This window comes from Schistocerca cancellata, chromosome 7 (assembly GCF_023864275.1).
Source record: "Schistocerca cancellata isolate TAMUIC-IGC-003103 chromosome 7, iqSchCanc2.1, whole genome shotgun sequence".
Taxonomy (NCBI): Eukaryota; Metazoa; Arthropoda; class Insecta; order Orthoptera; family Acrididae; genus Schistocerca; species Schistocerca cancellata.
The window spans coordinates 251,842,751-251,862,128 of NC_064632.1; the positions used below are offsets into that span (position 1 = coordinate 251,842,751).

At 43.4% G+C, this 19,378-nt stretch overlaps 1 protein-coding gene across 4 annotated transcripts in view; it reads right to left on the reverse strand.

Annotated features, from left to right (window-relative positions):
- The window catches only part of LOC126092015 (protein arginine N-methyltransferase 9-like), a 148,257-nt gene that overhangs the window by 60,348 nt on the left and 68,531 nt on the right, over positions 1-19,378 (reverse strand). For all 4 annotated transcript variants that reach the window (XM_049907400.1, XM_049907401.1, XM_049907398.1 and 1 more), the window contains 2 exons: positions 14,029-14,305; positions 7,020-7,597 (listed from right to left, as the gene is read on the reverse strand). In XM_049907400.1, coding sequence (XP_049763357.1) covers positions 7,020-7,597; positions 14,029-14,305 — 855 coding nt within the window. The remainder of the gene's footprint in view (positions 1-7,019; positions 7,598-14,028; positions 14,306-19,378) is intronic.

The window sequence follows — 19,378 nt, forward strand, 5'->3', positions numbered from 1 at the left end:
ACTATGTTACCGTAGTTTGAGACGGGATAATTTCGGGAACAGAGAATGTGTTGTAACGATGACTCCCATGTGCACAGTTCAGAAAAGCTAGTGTTGAAGGAAAGGCGTAGCGAAACAGCCATTGAAATCAAGTGTGTTATCTTCAGCATCATGTTGTGCCATAGTGTGGTCTACTTTGTGCTTGGCAACAGTCTGGCACTGGCCATTCCTCCTAGTAGACAGCTGATTGGTAGTCTGTCAATATACAAAGCTGTGCAATGATTGCAGCACAGCAGGTAAACGACATGGCTGTTTTCACAGGTGGTCTGGCCCCTGGTGGAGTAAGATAAATCTGTGACAGAACTGGAATAGGAAGCGCTGGGTGGGTGGACTGGACAGGTTTTGCATCTGGGTCTTCCACAGGGATATGATCCTTGTGGCAAGGGTTGGGATTGGGAGTGGCATAAGGATGGACTAGGATGTTGTGGAGGTTGGGTGCGTGACAGTACACCACTTTAGGAGGGGTAGGAAGCATATCGAGTAGGATGTCCCTCATTTCAGGGCATGATGACAGGTAACAAAGCCCTGGCGAAAGATGTGGTTCAGTTGTTCCAGTCCAGGGTGGTACTGGGTGATGAAGAAGACACTCCTTTGTGGCTGGTTCTTGGAGGTAGTGGGAGAGGATGGTGTTTCTGCAGTGACAAAAACTCCCTTGCTCAGAATGCTGAGGGTCTCGCCAAGGAATTCACAGACAGGCACTATCCACAGACCTAGTCCGCAAACAGATCTGCCACATCGTTACCCCTCACAGCCCCAATCCTTCCACCACCCTTCTAAAGTGCTGTTCTGTCGCCCATCCAACCTCCACAACATCCTAGTCCGACCTTGTGCTACTCCCAATCCCAGCCCTTGCCACAAGGATCATATCCCTGTGGAACACCCAGGTGCAAAACCTGCTCCATACATCCACCCAGCAGCACTTCCTATTCCAGTCCTGTCACAGGTTTATCCAACCCCATTAAAGGCAGGGCCACCTGTGAAAGCAGTCATGTTGCACACCAGCTCTGCTGCAACCATTGCACAGCTTTTTATATTGGTATGACTACCAACCAGCTGTCCACTAGAATGAACAGCCACCGCCAAACTGTGACCTAGAGCAAAGTAGACCCCCTGTGGCACAACATGCAGCTGAACATAACTCACTTGATTTCAATGGCTGCTTCACTACCTGAGCCATCTGGATCCTTCCATCCACCACCAAATTTTCTGAACTGCACAGATGGAACTTATCCATACAACACATTCTCCACTCCAGTAATTATCCCAGCTTCAATCTACGGTAACATACTGTTCCCACATCCTCCACCCAGTAGTCTCCACCCCCTCTCTCCTGTCATCTCTTCCCTATTCTCATCTTCCTACCTGTTTATTTGCAGCCCTCTGCCAATGCACCCACCTGTCCTTTTTTGCTCCTCTCCTTTTTTCCCCACCTTCTTGCCCACAACCTTCTGACGCTTTGCCTGTTGATAGTCTAGTCCCTGCACACTCCATCAGACAGTGTTTGTTTCTCTCCCAACCTGTACACTACTATCCTTACTGTGGTGTCACCGCCAGACACCACACTTGCTAGGTGGTAGCTTTTAAATCAGCCGCGGTCCGCTAGTATACGACGGACTTGCGTGTCGCCACTGTCAGTAATTGCAGACCGAGCGCCACACGGCAGGTCTAGAGACAGATCCTAGCACTCAGCCCAGTTGTACAGCCGACGTTGCTAGCCATGGTCCACTGAGAATTACGCTCTCATTTGCCGAGACGATAGTTAGCATAGCCTTCAGCTACATTTGCTACGACCCAGCAAGGCGCCATTACCAGTATAGATATTGAGATTGTATTAATGTATCATCAAGAGCGATGTTCTACAAATGTGGATTAAAGTTAAGTATTCCAGAAGCTATGTACTTGTCTTTATAGCATTCATACGTATCCTGTTTCAGACCTCACGCCAGCCTGCGTGAGTTTAAGTGTGTGCCTTTCGGCTCCCTCTCATTGTGTCTAGGCTGTCTTGTCTAGACACAACATATTTGGCGACGAGGATGGGATATGTACTCAATGCCCAAGGCATACATCCCAGTCCAGAGCACCTTTGTGCCATACAAGACTTACCTTCGCCGCAGAATTTGAAGCAGCTACAGAGTGTGCTGGGTAAAATAAATTATTACCATCGCTATATTCCCCATGCCTCTTCCATTTCAGCTCCGCTTCATCGCTTACGCCGTAAAGGTGTTCCGTTCGTCTGGACGACGGAATTCGAACGCGCCTTTCGCCAGTTGAAATCGGCGTTGCTTTCTAATACTTGCCTTACGCCTTTCAATCCCCAGAAACCCCTTTTGTTGATGGTAGATGCATCGGATTTCGGGATCGGTGCTGTGCTTGCGCACAAAGATGGTTCGCATGATCGCCCTATTGCCTTTGCGTCCAAATTGCTCTCGTCTGCGCAAAGAAATTATTCACAGATAGAGAAAGAAGCTTTGGCTCTCGTATTTGGTGTTACAAAGTTTCACGATTTCTTGTATGGTCGTCACTTTACCATCATCACAGACCACAAACCTTTGACATCACTTTTTCATCCGAACAAGCCTGTACCTCCACGTACAGCGCAGAAATTCATTCGCTGGTCTATTTTCCTCTCGCAGTACCGCTATGATATCTTGTATCGGTCCACTGCTAAGCACGGAACCGCCGATGCGTTGTCCCGTTTGCCTGTTGCTGAGGATAGAGCATTCGATTCCTCCGAACTTGCTTGCAAGTTCATTGATTCGGAAACCAATGACGTGGTCGAATTGTTTCTGATTGATTTTCGTCGTGTAGCTATAGCCACAGCTGCAGACCCTGTCCTTGCTACTGTTTTGCGTTTTGTTGCTACGCAATGGCCCTTGTCAAAGTCACGGATCGAGGATCCGTTGGTTCGCAGATTTTTTGCTCACAGGGAGAGACTTTTTGTACGACGTGGTGTTTTGCTGTTGCGTTCTGATAATGATCAGTCCAGGGTCGTGGTCCCACGTTCGTTACGGTCCTCTGTCTTAAAGCTTCTCCACCAAGGACATTGGGGTATAGTGCGCACGAAACAACTTGCTCGTCAGCACTGTACTTGTTTCAGAATCGATGCTGCGATTACGAATATGTGCTCTTCTTGCATGGCGTGTGCCGAACAACAATCCGCACCACCGCGGAAATTCTTTGCATGGCTAAAAGCCACTTCCCCTTGGCAACGCTTACACATCGATTTTGCTGGTCCATTCTGGAATGCTCGATGGTTGGTTGTTGTTGATTCCTTCAGTAATTTTCCTTTTGTTGTCTGGATGTCTTCCACGACGTCTTCTGCCACAATCCAAGTGTTGTCCGCTATCTTTTGCATTGAAGGTCTTCTGCAGACTATTGTTTCCGACAATGGCCCACAATTCATGTCCGCAGAATTTCAGTCATTCTGCAAGGCCAATGGTATTCAACATCTGACATCCGCGCCATTTTCGCCTCACTCAAACGGTGCCGCTGAACGTTTGGTCCGGACTTTCAAGTCACAGATGTTGAAGTTAAAAGAGTCGCATTCTCGGGAGGACGCGTTATTGCTCTTTTTGTCCTCGTATTGCTCTCAGCCCCGCGATGGTCGCTCGCCGGCTGAGTTGCTACACGGTCGCTCTCATCGAAACTTGATGTCTTTACTGCATCCGCCACATCAGGTTCCTATGCAGCGACAGCCACCTGCTTTTGCTCCTGGCGACGTTGTATACTATCGCAACTATCGCGGTTCACGGCGTTGGCTCGCAGGGCGCATTCTTCGCTGCCTCGGCCGCGCGATGTATCTGGTTCTGGGGGCCGCTGGTGAGGTGCGTCGGCATCTCAATCCGCTGCGCCTCTGTCGTCGCATGGGTTCTGCCGCTCCCCGTCTGCTTTCAGCGACGGTGCCGTCCGGTCAGCGCCCTGGGGACCCATCTCCTGGCTCGCCTCATCCCCAGGTGTTACCGACACTGCCTTCCATTTTGCCACATGGCGACGCGCCGCCGCCTGTTCTCCCGCCGGCGCCGCCCGCAGTGGACGCGTCGCTGCAACCGCCAGGCGCCTCCCTGGGTCACGCGCCGCCGATCGCTTCCCGTGACCAGCTGTCCTCTGCCATGGAACTCTTGCCCGCTCCGGACCAGATGTCGTCTTCGCCAGTCAGGTGCTCCGACTCGATGGAGGTCGACCCTTCGGCCCCTCCTGACTATCTACGGGCGCATACACCGCATGTTGGCGTGCACCCTGGACTAGGTTTCCAGGCGTTTCCTAGCTCCCCTCGGACCGAATGGCCGGGTGCGGGTGGCACAGCCTCGCCTGTTGTTAGGCTCCCCACCTCGTCGCATACGTCAACATGGGGTCCTGCCCACGGCGGGCGGAAGCCTTATAACACAACCGTTCACCGATTTGCGGGGGAGGAATGTGGTGTCACCGCCAGACACCACACTTGCTAGGTGGTAGCTTTTAAATCGGCTGCGGTCCGCTAGTATACGACGGACCCGCGTGTTGCCACTGTCAGTAATTGCAGGCCGAGCGCCGCCACACGGCAGGTCTAGAGACAGATCCTAGCACTCAGCCCAGTTGTACAGCCGACGTTGCTAGCCATGGTTCACTGAGAATTACGCTCTCATTTGCCGAGACGATAGTTAGCATAGCCTTCAGCTACATTTGCTACGACCTAGCAAGGCACCATTACCAGTATAGATATTGAGATTGTATTAATGTATCATCAAGAGCGATGTTCTACAAATGTGGATTAAAGTTAAGTATTCCAGAAGCTACGTACTTTTCTTTATAGCATTCATACATATCCTGTTTCAGACCTCACGCCAGCCTGCGTGAGTTTAAGTGCGTGCCTTTCGGCTCCCTCTCATTGTGTCTAGGCTGTCTTGTCTAGACAACACTTACCACCACCCCCCACCACCACCACCGCCTCCAGATTGCTGGCTGTGTGTGTGTGTGTGTGTGTGTGTGTGTGTGTGTGTGTGTGTTAGGTGTGCTTGCCCGTGTGTGGATCGTGTGTATGAGTCTCTATTTTACTGATGAAGGTTGTGGCCAAAAGCTCTATGTAAATGTCTATTAAGTGCACCTGTCTGCAACTTGACGTGTCTTCTTTACATTAAGTAGCGATCTATGAGTATCTTTTCCTACATTGTTTATACTCCTACTTGGATTTTCAATTGTTTGATACAATGATATGTATTAGCTAAGAATAAATGGTTTTAATTGTGACAGAGTACTAAAAAAAAAAACTGTTGATCAACAATTTCAATTAAATGATGTGTGACAGCTGAAAGTTATTGGATTTAGCACAGGAAAGTCCTTCCTGATAACACAGGCAAAAAAGCTACCTGTTTTTATCAATTGAACTCATTAGTGTTAGTAAGACAGGAGAGGAAGAGGGAGAGGGAGAAAGGGAGAGGGAGAAAGGGAGAGGGAGAAAGGGAGAGGGTGAGGGAGGGATGATGATGATGATGATGATGATGATGATAATGAAATGATGAGGACAACACAAATGCCCAGTCAGGAAGGGGGGGACAGGAGGCACTTAACTGGAACTTGAGCGATAAATCTTGGATTCCCTTTTTGAAGAAAGAGTAGAAGATAGGAGGAAATTGTTACTGAAAAGGAGTTTCAGTCTTGTAATAGACTGTTATCAGGTTCAAAGTATAATTTCTGATGTTAGTGACCACTGTATATGTACCAAAGTAATTATTTGTATTTTAGCAGTTGACCAGTATACACTTCTATCAGAATAGATAAAAATGAAGAATAATTTTTTTATCAACCCTCAGTCATCTGACTGGACTGATGTGGTCCACCATGACTTCCAATCCTGTACCAATCACTTCATCTCAGGCACATACACACAACTTCCACAATTGTTTGTTGGATATACTGAAATCTCTGTGTTTTCCAACAGTTTTTTCCTCTAGAGTTTACAGTTCCCTCTAGTATCATGGAAGTTACTTCCTTTATGTCTTCAAGAAAGTCCTATCATCTTGATAAGTGTTTTACCCCTATTTCTTTCCTCGTTTATTCTGCAGAGAAACTCACATTTTGTCTTCTCAGTCCACCTAATTTTCAACATCCTTGTATAGCACCACATGTCAAAGTTTCCATTCTCTTCTTCTATGGTCCCCCTCCCCCCACTCCATGATTTACTTCCATACAATGCTGTGCTCCAAAGGTATATTCTCAGATATTTCTTCCTCAAATTAAGGCCAACGTTTGACGCCAGCAGATTTCTTTTCACCATTCTAGCATAGATAAAAAAATATCATGAAAGTGAACTGTTTGGAAATCAGTCACAGAATGGTCAAATCCTCATGCAAAATTACGGGCCTAGAACCTTTGCTGACCCCAGCCTCTTCATCAATTTGCTTGATGTTCAAATAGATATATCCTGTTTCAGATTTTGTGCCCTCTCATCAATAGCTACACTGATTGTCAGTTTTCAAATCCATTGAATTATTACTTCATTCGCATTTCACGGATTCCACCTTCTCTTAAGTTCTGGCAAACCTTACAAATTATTTACCTTTGAAAATCGCCCATCTTTCGACAAAATTTGATGCAACATCTATGGTCACCACATTCAGCTATGTTGAATGAAGAGAAAATTTTATGGTGAAAATGTGGAACAGCACATCATACATCTACCGTAACAATTAGTGAATTACACACACGACAGTGGAGCAAAAACATGGGCATGTATATGAAGATATGGAAGAAAAATTAGAGAAAAACTTCTGGGATTCAAAACCATGACCTCTCAGGCACATATTCATGAAGGTGTGTTGAAAGGGTGAAAGAAAGTAAACATTCAGTGTTAAGAGTGACTCCACACATCTGTCATTACTCTGTTTGAAAATTTACAGTTGGGCACATTTTTGCACCAGTATCTGTTATGTGCATCTTTGTAATGTGTTTTTGGTTACATACTACCAAGTTTAACTATCCCATGCAAAATGACATGGAATGCTTACCTGATTGTGCTCAGTGAATTAAATGTTTTCTCTCTCAGCTCACCAGTTGTTTCAAAGGGTTGAGTCATAATGAGATCAAATGTTTGTCCACTTGACTCTAAATCACTGATCTCATGTTCACATATGCATTTTATGAGAGAATTGTTTATTCCATGAATTTTTGCCCATGTCCTAATTGCTAATTCATCACCAGGTATTCGTGTTATACAAACCAGACTGCTGTCTGTGTTAGATGAATTATCTTTTTGTTCTTCAAGTAAACTCAGACCCAACATAGGAAAATGTGACATATCTAATACTTTTTGGCTGCAAACCACTTCAGTCATCTTGCACACATTTCTCACTGCACTTATCCAGTGAGAATCATTAAGACTCTTCACAAGCTCTTGTGAAACATATATGTTCCCATCATGCCGTAACTGCACTGCATTTAACATTTCATGAATTTCACAAGTTGATTTCTGCGGATCTTCTTGTTGCACTGATAGATTGTGTTCCAATTCCTGAGTTTTGTTTGATTGTATGACCTCAATTTCAGCAGTTACACTGATGTCAACACACAGTTTTCTTCCAGAAAGCTAGAAATTTGAATTCACATTAATAAAAATCAAATTTTAACCTTTGTTTCAAACTCACACATTAACTGGAATAACAAATCAATTCCCATTAATGAGTGTCATTATTAATTACAGTACAACATACAATAAAATGTGGAAAAGTTATGAGGCCATTGCTCTTAATGTCATACCATGATGAACAAATATGTAGTCAGATAGCATTATGATAACAGATTGTCAACTGGAATTAAACATTAAATTGTAGTTTTAAATTCATTAAACATAAATACATGGTAGACTTAGACTTCAATTATTAAAGTTACACATTCACAAGAAACAAAGTGTATACATATGAAATGGAACAGACATATCACTTCACTCAGGGGTAAGTAGGGCTGAATTCAAATAATTACTTGGATACTGGAAAATTACAGGCTTATTGCACCCCAGCACAGGTCCAAGCTACCAATACAGAGTTGGTTTTGCCTGCATGGCGCAATCGCAATGTTGATGACAATACTGTTATGTTGTGCTTTTCCCTAATTAATTTTTATTACAAACTCGAGAGGGAGCAGAACAGCCTTGGTCTTTTAAGGTTGGTACTAGAAACAGAGAAGAATGTTTGACAGGGATGGTGAACTACCAAGGAAGCGAGATGATAAACTACCAAGGAAGCGAGATGATAAACTACCAAGGAAGCGAGATGATATGAACTCTTTAAACAAGTTTATTTGCCATTAGAAATATTTATGTTCATGGTGTTTGACCAACAAATCAACCAACACACACACATCAGCCAGAACCCCTTTCGCTATGATTCTATCCTATTAAACATGGGCCTCCCACTATAAAGAGACAAGAACCGTGTTGCTTCTTGTTCTAATCACTATTAAATGCACTACCTGGGGTGCCTAACACAGAGGCAAGTACTGTTGTTGGCACTTGTCCTGTCATCTATTGAATCAGAGGACCCTTGGCCTAACTACTAAAGCAATAGGCACTTGTGCTAATTATTATATCTGTGGCCACTGGTCTAATTCACAGAACACAAATACTATTTAGCAACTTATTTCTACTCTCAAATGAAATCTGCTCCACTGCTATTTGATACAAAGACAGGCTGTCTCTGTAAAACACTATTCAATGAAACATTTACAAGAAACTTGTAAGCTTGGAAAATCCAGGATGGAATAATGACAATATTATGAAAATGATAGTTGCCACTCACCATATAGTGAAGATGCTGAGTCACAGATAGGCCCAACAAAAAGGTTGTCAAACAAATCTTTCAGCCAAACAGGCCTTCATCAGGATTAGACAAAACACACACACTCGTGTGTGTGTGTGTGTGTGTGTGTGTGTGTGTGTGTGTGTGTGTTTTTTTTTTCTGTCTAATTCTGATGAAGGCCTGTTTGGCCGAGAGCTTTGTTTGACAGTCTTTTTGTTGTTCCTGTCTGCGTCTAAGCATCTCCACTATATGGTGAGTAGCAACTATCCTTTTCATAAAACTTGTAAGCTTGTTATTTATATAACATTTCTCATTTATCTGGGTATAAATATGGAACCAACTGCTTTTCTGGATTTTAGATATGATTTATTATACCATTAACTAGTTTTCGAGCCACTGTGGGCTCATCATCGGATGGAGGTGTTACAGGAATGTTATACCATGGACCAAGTGTAGCCAGGTGCTGAGATGATGGGGCTGGCAAAAATGATGGAAATTTAGTTATCGGTAATGAAACATTTATGGAACGGAAATGCTGTTACGTTTTGAGTACTTATAGTGCACTGCTACGTGGTATCCACAGTAAATCCATTCCCATAGTGTACATTATCAGGTGACACACAAATATACACAGTATTTAGCAACACTTTTTTTACAGAATGGTAACACTGGATATAAATACAAGGGATATGTATACAATAGATATAACATTTTGCTACACCACGACCTTTGACATGAGATGCATTGCATTACAAAATAAATATTTACAAATACAGACAGTATATTTATGTGAGTCTTGCTAGCTGCAGGTGTGTTCTTATATATTTACAATATGCAAGTAATGTGGATTAAAAAGGTACACAAAACGTAAACAAAATATAGCAAACTATTAACTATGTAATTAAAGAGTGACTGAATTACAGAATGCCACTCATTTTTGGTGTTTTTGTGCCAGGATGTCTTGCAAATTCTGGAAGAAAGAGTTCTGCATTCAGTTTGTTTGTTAAGGATTTTTTGAGGTGATTTTACCTTGTGAATGTAAATCTCTAATTGTTCAAGGAGATCCATCTGTAACCCTTTTTCAATAATGTGTAGAACAAAAAGATTGTTATTGATATAACCAACAAAGTGTTCACGATGAGCAATATGTGACGCAATGCTGGACTTATTTTAGTTTTTGTGTCGAAGGGTATCCATACATTCTTTGTAGTGGATTGCACAATTTCTACCTGTTTGTCCTATACAGAAGCAAGAACCGGAGCATATGACAATGTATATGCCGGACTTTAGATGCCACTCTTCAGTGGATTTATTATTGTGAATAATTTTATTCTGAAGTTTACTGTCTGTGTAGAAGGATATTTTTATATCATTTTGTCTGAAAAGATTTGCAAGTTTGTATGACACTTTGCCACGGACCACAAATCTGTCAAGTTTTGGCATTTCTTTCTTATCTTATAATGGTGATGGTGGTTGCTTAAGTTTGCTTTGTATTTTTTCAATTTGGGTGTTTATAAAGAAGGTGTTATACTCATTATTTTGGGCTATAGATTTAAGTATGTTAATTTCGTTACATTCATCTGGTTCACTGATGGGGATGCGGAGCATGTGGTTTACAGATGACCTGAAGAAAGTGTTTTATGTTGATTCAGGTGGCATGAGGTATTGACTACGGCAATAAGTGTTAGTGGCTATATAGAAAGCATGCTTATTACTGTGACTGTAAATAGTCATATCACGGAAATTAATTCCTTCAACTGTCTGATGTTCAAAAGTGAATTTGATGTTTGGGTGCATTTCATTCATTTCATCTACTAGGTTATTTAGTTCTTCTTTTCAATAATTGAAAAGTACTATTGTGTCATCCACATGTAGTTAACAGTACAATATATCATATCTAAAATACAAAAAAAAAAGTGACTGGTCACACATTTATACCCAGATAAATCACCAATTTAAACTAAAGTTGCAGTTCGTCGTCCATAACGGATATACTAAAATTTATCTATTAGTTGGAGTTGTGCCATTCAGAGTGCATGAAGTGCTACTGTTCCATCAGTGCCTGCTACCATCAACCAATGCCACTGCCTCCTGCCTCAGCTTCACTGGCCAGTTACTCTCTCTGATTTCATGCTGGGGCAATGGCTGCCCTTTTATATGCTATATTGAGGGTCTTTTTCCATTGGGAATGACTGCACGTGATGCCCTGCATTATCTTTCTGGCCTGCTAGAACATTCTGTCTCCATATGGCCACCTTAATTTCCATCTAATAACCAAGGCCCTTTTTCCTACCGTGAGTGCAGTCTCAAACCTTAGTCTTCTTGGCTTATTGACAAGTGGTAATTGCATACTGGCACACTGGCTGACATTGAAGTGATAACTCAGTGGCCATTTGGGTCCAGATGCATTATATTTCCCAAGTATCCTGTCTACTGGATCACCATCTTGCAGTTTGCACAAGCATGCCCACCACGAACTATCATCAGAATCTCTTCTACTTATAATATGACCTATAAACAAAATTTTCCCTGGTCATGACAGCTTGTCTCTGAACGTAAAACAAACTGTCAATCATTAGATGGTTGGTTCATTTGGGGTGGGGGTGGGAGGGGGGTGAGGGGGGGGGGGGTGACCAAACAGCAAGGTCATTGGTCCCATCAATCATTAGTCTGATAATATGTACAGTGACGAGCCAAACATTATGATCACCTGCTTAACAGCTTGTTTCTCCATCTTTGGGATAAAATACATCACTGAATCTGCATATCAGGGATCCGACAGTTTGTAGGTTTATGGAGGTATGTGGCATTAGATGTGTACACACAGGTTATGTAATTCAGATACGTGCTGCTGATCTGATACATGGTAACAGTGCCTGATAGCAACCCAGATGGGTTCCACGGGATTTACATCATGTGACTTTCATCGACTTGACATCAACATGAGTTCACTATAATGTTCCTCAAACCATTGTAGAACAGTTATGGCTCTGAGACATGGACAATTATACTGCTGAAACATGACATCACTGTTGAGGAAGACACCAAGCACGAAGGGATGCAGGTGGTTCACAGCTGTCAGTGTGTCTTCAGTTACTGCACAGGTTCGTGTAAGTGCAGGAGAATGTCTCTCATAGCCTAATACTGCTCCTATCAGCCAGTGACCATGGCGCACTGCACGTTTTGAGCTGCATTCACCTCGGTGATGGCATTTGTGGAGAAGTCCAAAGTGTAGCAAAAATGTGATTCACCCGAAGAGGCAACAAGTTTCCATTGATTGACAGCTGAATCCCAGTGGTGCTGTTCCCACTGCAATCTTAAACAATGATGTTGCTGTATTAACATGTGAACACACAGGGGTGGTCTGCTGTGGAGTTCCATGTTCAACAATGTATGATGAACAGTGTGCCCCGAAATACTTGTGCATGCACCAGCATTGTGGTCTTTCAGCAGAGATGCCACAGATCAACATCTATCCTATTTTACAGAGCAGACAAGCCTCCAAACCCCACATTCTATAAAGTGTTGTGGATGTCCAACCATTTAGTGTCCAGTGGTAGTTTCACTGTCATTCTACCTCTTTCCGTAGATGCTCACGACAGTAGCATGAGAACGTTCAACCACCTTCACCATTTTTGAGATACTCATTCATAGGCTCTGTGTCATAGTAATCTGCCCTTTGCCAAAGTTGCTTATCTCAATGGATTTCTCCATTTGCAGCCCGTATCTTCACCAGGGTGATCTCCCGTACACGTCTGCTCCACTTACATACTTTTGTTACCATGTCACATGCCTTCAGCACCACCAGGCGGCAACCGGCATTGTGGTGGACTGTGGTCATAATGTTTTGGCTAATCAGTTTACATATTTCTGCACTTTTCTGCCCAAATTTTCTACATTATATCAACCCAACGTATTTTTTAAAAATTTGGTAAATGATAATGGTTCTTCGTTCCCTCACTGTAAAGTTTACAATTTGAAATGTATAAAAATGGGATAGTTAGCACAAGATTTGTATGTTACGTATTGACTCTTGTATCCTGGTTGAAGTAAAACTGCAGCTTTGACACTGGTACAAAAAAACAACAAAAACCTCCATGTCACATCTAACACCAGGTGGCATGCAACAAACAAGTCATGTGATGTAATCACCTGATCACAATCTGGCCTCCATAAGGAGCAATGCAAGCTCACTACATGGCAACAGTTCCAGACTTGGATTATAGTGGTATAGCGTTCCATTTATACAAGGATCACTCTCTTACTCTGGACAATGGAGATTACAAGTTTACAGCTTGGAATCATTCTGGCCCTGATTACAAAGACCATAAACTTGCTTCACAACATGATAGAAGATTCCCCATCCCTGGTCAGGATACCTCGCATACCATTACAATAATTCCTATAAGTGGAAATAGAGTTGTAATTCATCATAAGTTTAGGCAGATACAATTCATTATTGTGCTTACAGATTACGTGCTAAATAATGAATCCAATATGTAGTTGAAGGTATGCTACCTCATTTTTATAGTTTTTCAGCCCCATTTACAAAACAAAAGCAATATCATTCCATAAAATTTCTGGCGTGCAGCCACATAAATTCAGCTTCTTCTTCCAATATTTTGGCTGAATACCGTCCAGCCATCTTCAGAGTGAGCCGAAGTGATTAACTGGAGTGTTAGTCACCTTGGCTCACTCTGAAGATGGCTGGGCAGTATTCAGCTGAAATATTAGAAGAAGAAGCTGAATTTCTGTGGCTGCATGCCTGAAATTTTATGGACCAGTCTTTACACCGTGAAAACAAGACAGACATAATTAAAAGACACTTATGTAAGGCTTTTGGCCACAGCCTGCATCAGCAAACAAGAAACAGACACCATTCACACACACAGCCAAGCACAGCTCATGCACACGTGACTGCCAACCCCAGCATCTCAAGTTGGAATGCGCTGGAATGTGCTGGAGTTGGTGATCATGTGAGCTTGAGGTGTGCTTGCTGATGTATGTGAATGATGTGTGTTTCTCTTTTGCTGATAAAGTTTGTGGCTGAAAGTTTTATGTAAGTGTCTTAATTGTGCCTGTCTGCAGCTTAACATGTCTTCTTTATGGTAAGTAGAAATCTACCTTTTCCTACATTGTTGAATTTCCTACCTGGAGTTTCCATTGTTTGATTTTACTTACTATTGGATTTACAAAACTTCATATACATATGAATACTACATACCTTGAACTCAAAGTTTATCATTTGGTTGGGGGAAATGTGCAAAGGTCTCTTGACAGGGAATATTGCCTGTTCCCAGCAGCTATTACTGCCTGGAGCTGAAGACAATACAATGTCATCATCCAAATGAAGTTCAAACCAAACAGCAGCAGCATCAATATTTCCCTCAGCCACACACTTTGCAGCACATGAGAACACACGGTCACACTGTATTAATTTTCTTAATTGTTCTCGGTTCATGAAGTCAATGTTCAAGGCCGATGCCACTTCCGTCAGTACCCTGTCAGCATTTCGTATAGTCAAAAAACCTCTCATAAAAATTAGAATCACATTAACATAGAAATATACATTATTTACACATTAACAAATTACTCTTTTTTCTTATCAGCTGGAAGTTTCCAAATTGATTTTCAAGTTATTTAACAGAAGAAAAAGATAGCAGTTACGTTACAGTCTACATTTGTAATCTGGGAACTGTCCTCCAGACTGTGGCTAAGCCATGTCTCCACAATATCCTTTCTTTCAGGAGTGCTAGTCTCATAAATCTCACAGAAGAACTTTTGTGAAGTTTGGAAAGTAAGAGATGAGGTAGTGGTGGAAATAAAGCTGTGAGGATGGTTCATGAGTAGTGCTTGGATAAATCAGCATGTAGAGCACTTTCCCGCAAAAGGTGAACATTTGGGGCTTGAGTTCCAGTCTGGCTCACAGCTTTAATATGCCAGGATGGTTCGTATCCGCGCACACCACCTGTTTGGTGGTAAACTAGCCAAAGTCCAAGTCACTTTTTCAAGTTATGACCTACATTCACTATTTAAGGCTCATTTCCATTTTCACAACCATCATGAATCTTTGATTTGTTATACACATTTGACTCAGGAATTCTAACACATAAGAAAGTGTGCTCCCTGCCGCCGTTGGATAAGCAGCTGCAGCAGCAAGTCGTATACTCCTAGCTCACTCATTTGTTACATAGAGTAATTCTTAATTTCTTTGCGTGTTTTTCGTAACTTGCATTGTTTAATTAATAAATTTCGGGCGTATTATAGTATTTGAGAGTTGTAGCATCGCGTTTTAGTACCTGAATAGTGTAAATTCGCGTAGTCGTCTGTCTTCTGTTTTTGTTTTGAACGGCCAGTGTCGGTTGGTCACAGTCAGTGTGCTCCCTGCCGCCGTTGGATAAGCAGCTGCAGCAGCAAGTCGTATACTCCTAGCTCACTCATTTGTTACATAGAGTAATTCTTAATTTCTTTGCGTGTTTTTCGTAACTTGCATTGTTTAATTCATAAATTTCGGGCGTATTATAGTATTTGAGAGTTGTAGCATCGCGTTTTAGTACCTGAATAGTGTAAAATCGCGTAGTCTCCTTCCGCCGCCAAGCAATGTGTCAGCAGTGCACAAGTGGCAGCATTACTGCATTTACTAGCCAATCTTGTATTTTAATAACCGTTTAAATTTTGTGTCAATTTGTTAGCGCTCTCTGTAGATTAGTTCAGACGTTCTTTGCACAAGTTTTTAGCATGGATAGGGACTGCAACTGCTGTGTTCGGATGCAGGCTGAGTTGGCATCCCTTCACTCCCAGCTTCAGGCAGTGTTGGCTTCAGTCACACAGCTTAAGGCTGTTGCCAATGGGCATCACTGTGGGGGTCCGGATGGGGGTTTGTCGGGGACGGCCAGCTCGTCCCACACATCCCCCAATCGGACTACAACTGTGGTTGCCCGGGATACTGCCCGCATTGAGGCTGATCCCTCACCTGTGGTAGAGTGGGAGGTCATCTCAAGGTGTGGCAGGGGGCGAAAGACATTCCAGAGGGCTGAACGGAAGGCCTCTCCAGTTTGTCTGACGAACCGGTTTCAGGCTCTGTCTCAGGCTGATACTGATCTTTGGCCTGATATGGCTGCTTGTCCTGTTCCAGAGGTTGCCCCTCAGTCTGCAAGATCCGGGCGGTCGCAGAGGGTGGGCTTACTGGTAGTTGGGAGCTCCAACGTCAGGCGAGTAATGGGGCCCCTTAGGGATATGGCAGCAAGGGAGGGGAAGAAAACCAAAGTGCACTCCGTGTGCATACCGAGGGGAGTCATTCCAGATGTGGAAAGGGTCCTTCCGGATGCCATGAAGGGTACAGGGTGCACCCATCTGCAGGTGGTCGCTCATGTCGGCACCAATGATGTGTGTCGCTATGGATCAGAGGAAATCCTCTCTGGCTTCCGGCGGCTATCTGATTTGGTGAAGATTACCAGTCTCGCTAGCGGGATGAAAGCAGAGCTCACCATCTGCAGCATCGTCGACAGGACTGACTGCGGACCTTTGGTACAGAGCCGAGTGGAGGGTCTGAATCAGAGGCTGAGACGGTTCTGCGACCGTGTGGGCTGCAGATTCCTCGACTTGCGCCATAGGGTGATGGGGTTTCGGGTTCCGCTGGATAGGTCAGGAGTCCACTACACGCAACAAGTGGCTACACGGGTAGCAGGGGTTGTGTGACGTGGGCTGGGCGGTTTTTTAGGTTAGATGGCCTCGGGCAAGTACAGAAAGGGCAACACCCTCAACGGGTGCGGGGCAAAGTCAGGACATGCGGGGACCAAGCAGCAATCGGTATTGTAATTGTAAACTGTCGAAGCTGCTTTGGTAAAGTACCGGAACTTCAAGCGCTGATAGAAAGCACCGAAGCTGAAATCGTTATAGGTACAGAAAGCTGGCTGAAGCCAGAGATAAATTCTGCCGAAATTTTTACAAAGGTACAGACGGTGTTTAGAAAGGATAGATTGCATGCAACCGGTGGTGGAGTGTTCGTCGCTGTTAGTAGTAGTTTATCCTGTAGTGAAGTAGAAATGGATAGTTCCTGTGAATTATTATGGGTGGAGGTTACATTCAACAACCGAGCTAGGTTAATAATTGGCTCCTTTTAACGACCCCCCGACTCAGCAGCATTAGTGGCAGAACAACTGAGAGAAAATTTGGAATACATTTCACATAAATTTTCTCAGCATGTTATAGTCTTAGGTGGAGATTTCAATTTACCAGATATAGACTGGGACACTCAGATGTTTAGGACGGGTGGTAGGGACAGAGCATCGAGTGACATTATACTGAGTGCACTATCTGAAAATTACCTCGAGCAATTAAACAGAGAACCGACTCGTAGAGATAACATCTTGGACCTACTGATAACAAACAGATCCGAACTTTTGGACTCTGTAAGTGCAGAACAGGGAATCAGTGATCATAAGGCCGTTGCAGCATCCCTGAATATGGAAGTTAATAGGAATATAAAAGAAGGAAGGAAGGTTTATCTGTTTAACAAGAGTAATAGAAGGCAGATTTCAGACCACCTAACAGATCAAAACGAAAATTTCTGTTCCGACACTGACAATGTTGAGTGTTTATGGAAAAAGTTCAAGGCAATCGTAAAATGCGTTTTAGACAGGTACGTGCCGAGTAAAACTGTGAGGGACGGGAAAAACCCACCGTGGTACAACAACAAAGTTAGGAAACTACTGCGAAAGCAGAGAGAGCTTCACTCCAAGTTTAAACGCAGCCAAAACCTCTCAGACAAACAGAAGCTAAACGATGTCAAAGTTAGCATAAGGAGGGCTATGCGAGAAGCGTTCAGTGAATTCAAAAGTAAAATTCTATGTACCGACTTGACACAAAACCCTAGGAAGTTCTGGTCTTACGTTAAATCAGTAAGTGGATCGAAACAGCATATCCAGACACTCTGGGACGATGATGGCACTGAAACAGAAGACGACACGCATAAAGCTGAAATACTAAACACCTTTTTCCAAAGCTGTTTCACAGAGGAAGACCGCACTGCAGTTCCTTCTCTAAATCCTCGCACAAACGAAAAAATGGCTGACATCGAAATAAGTGTCCAAGGAATAGAAAAGCAACTGGAACCACTCAACAGAGGAAAGTCCACTGGACCTGACGGGATACCAATTCGATTCTACACAGAGTATGCGAAAGAACTTGCCCCCCTTCTAACAGCCATGTACCGCAAGTCTCTAGAGCACAGGTAGTCCCAGTCTTCAAGAAGGGTCGTCGAGCAGATGCGCAAAACTATAGACCTATATCTCTGATGTCGATCTGTTGTAGAATTTTAGAACATGTTTTTTGCTCAAGTATCATGTCGTTTTTGGAAACTCAGAATCTACTATGTAGGAATCAACATGGATTCCAGAAACAGCGATTGTGTGAGACCCAACTCGCTTTATTTGTTCATGAGACCTAGAAAATATTAGATATAGGCTCCCAGGTAGATGCTATTTTTCTTGACTTCCGGAAGGCGTTCGATACAGTTTCACACTGTCGTCTGATAAACAAAGTAAGAGCCAACGGAATATCAGACCAGCTGTGTGGCTGGATTGAAGAGTTTTTAGCAAACAGAACACAGCATGTTGTTATCAACGGAGAGACGTCTACAGACGTTAAAGTAACCTCTGGCGTGCCACAGAGGAGTGTTATGGGACCATTGCTTTTCACAATATATATAAATGACCTAGTAGATAGTGTTGGAAGTTCCATGCGGCTTTTCGCGGATGATGCTGTAGTATACAGAGAAGTTGCAGCATTAGAAAATTGTAGCGAAATGCAGGAAGATGTGCAGCGGATAGGCACTTGGTGCAGGGAGTGGCAACTGACCCTTAACATAGACAAATGTAATGTATTGCGAATACAAAGAAAGAAGGATTCTTTATTGTATGATTATATGATAGTGGAACAAACACTGGTAGCAGTTACTTCTGTAAAATATCTGGGAGTATGCGTGCGGAACGATTTGAAGTGGAATGATCGTATAAAATTAATTGTTGGTAAGGCGGGTACCAGGTTGAGATTCATTGGGAGAGTCCTTAGAAAATGTAGTCCATCAACAAAGGAGGTGGCTTCCAAAACACTCGTTCGACCTATACTTGAGTATTGCTCATCAGTGTGGGATCCGTACCAGATCGGGTTGACGGAGGAGATAGAGAAGATCCAAAGGAGAGCGGCGCGTTTCGTCACAGGGTTATTTGGTAACCGTGATAGCGTTACGGAGATGTTTAACAAACTCAAGTGGCAGACTCTCCAAGAGAGGCGCTCTGCATCGCGGTGTAGCTTGCTCGCCAGGTTTCCAGAGGGTGCGTTTCTGGATGAGATATCGAATATATTGCTTCCCCCTACTTATTCCTCCCGAGGAGATCACGAATGTAAAATTAGAGAGATTAGAGCGTGCACGGAGGCTTTCAGACAGTCGTTCTTCCCGCGAACCATACGCGACTGGAACAGGAAAGGGAGGTAATGACAGTGGCACGTAAAGTGCTCTCCGCCACACACCGTTGGGTGGCTTGCGGAGTATAAATGTAGATGAAATGTAGATG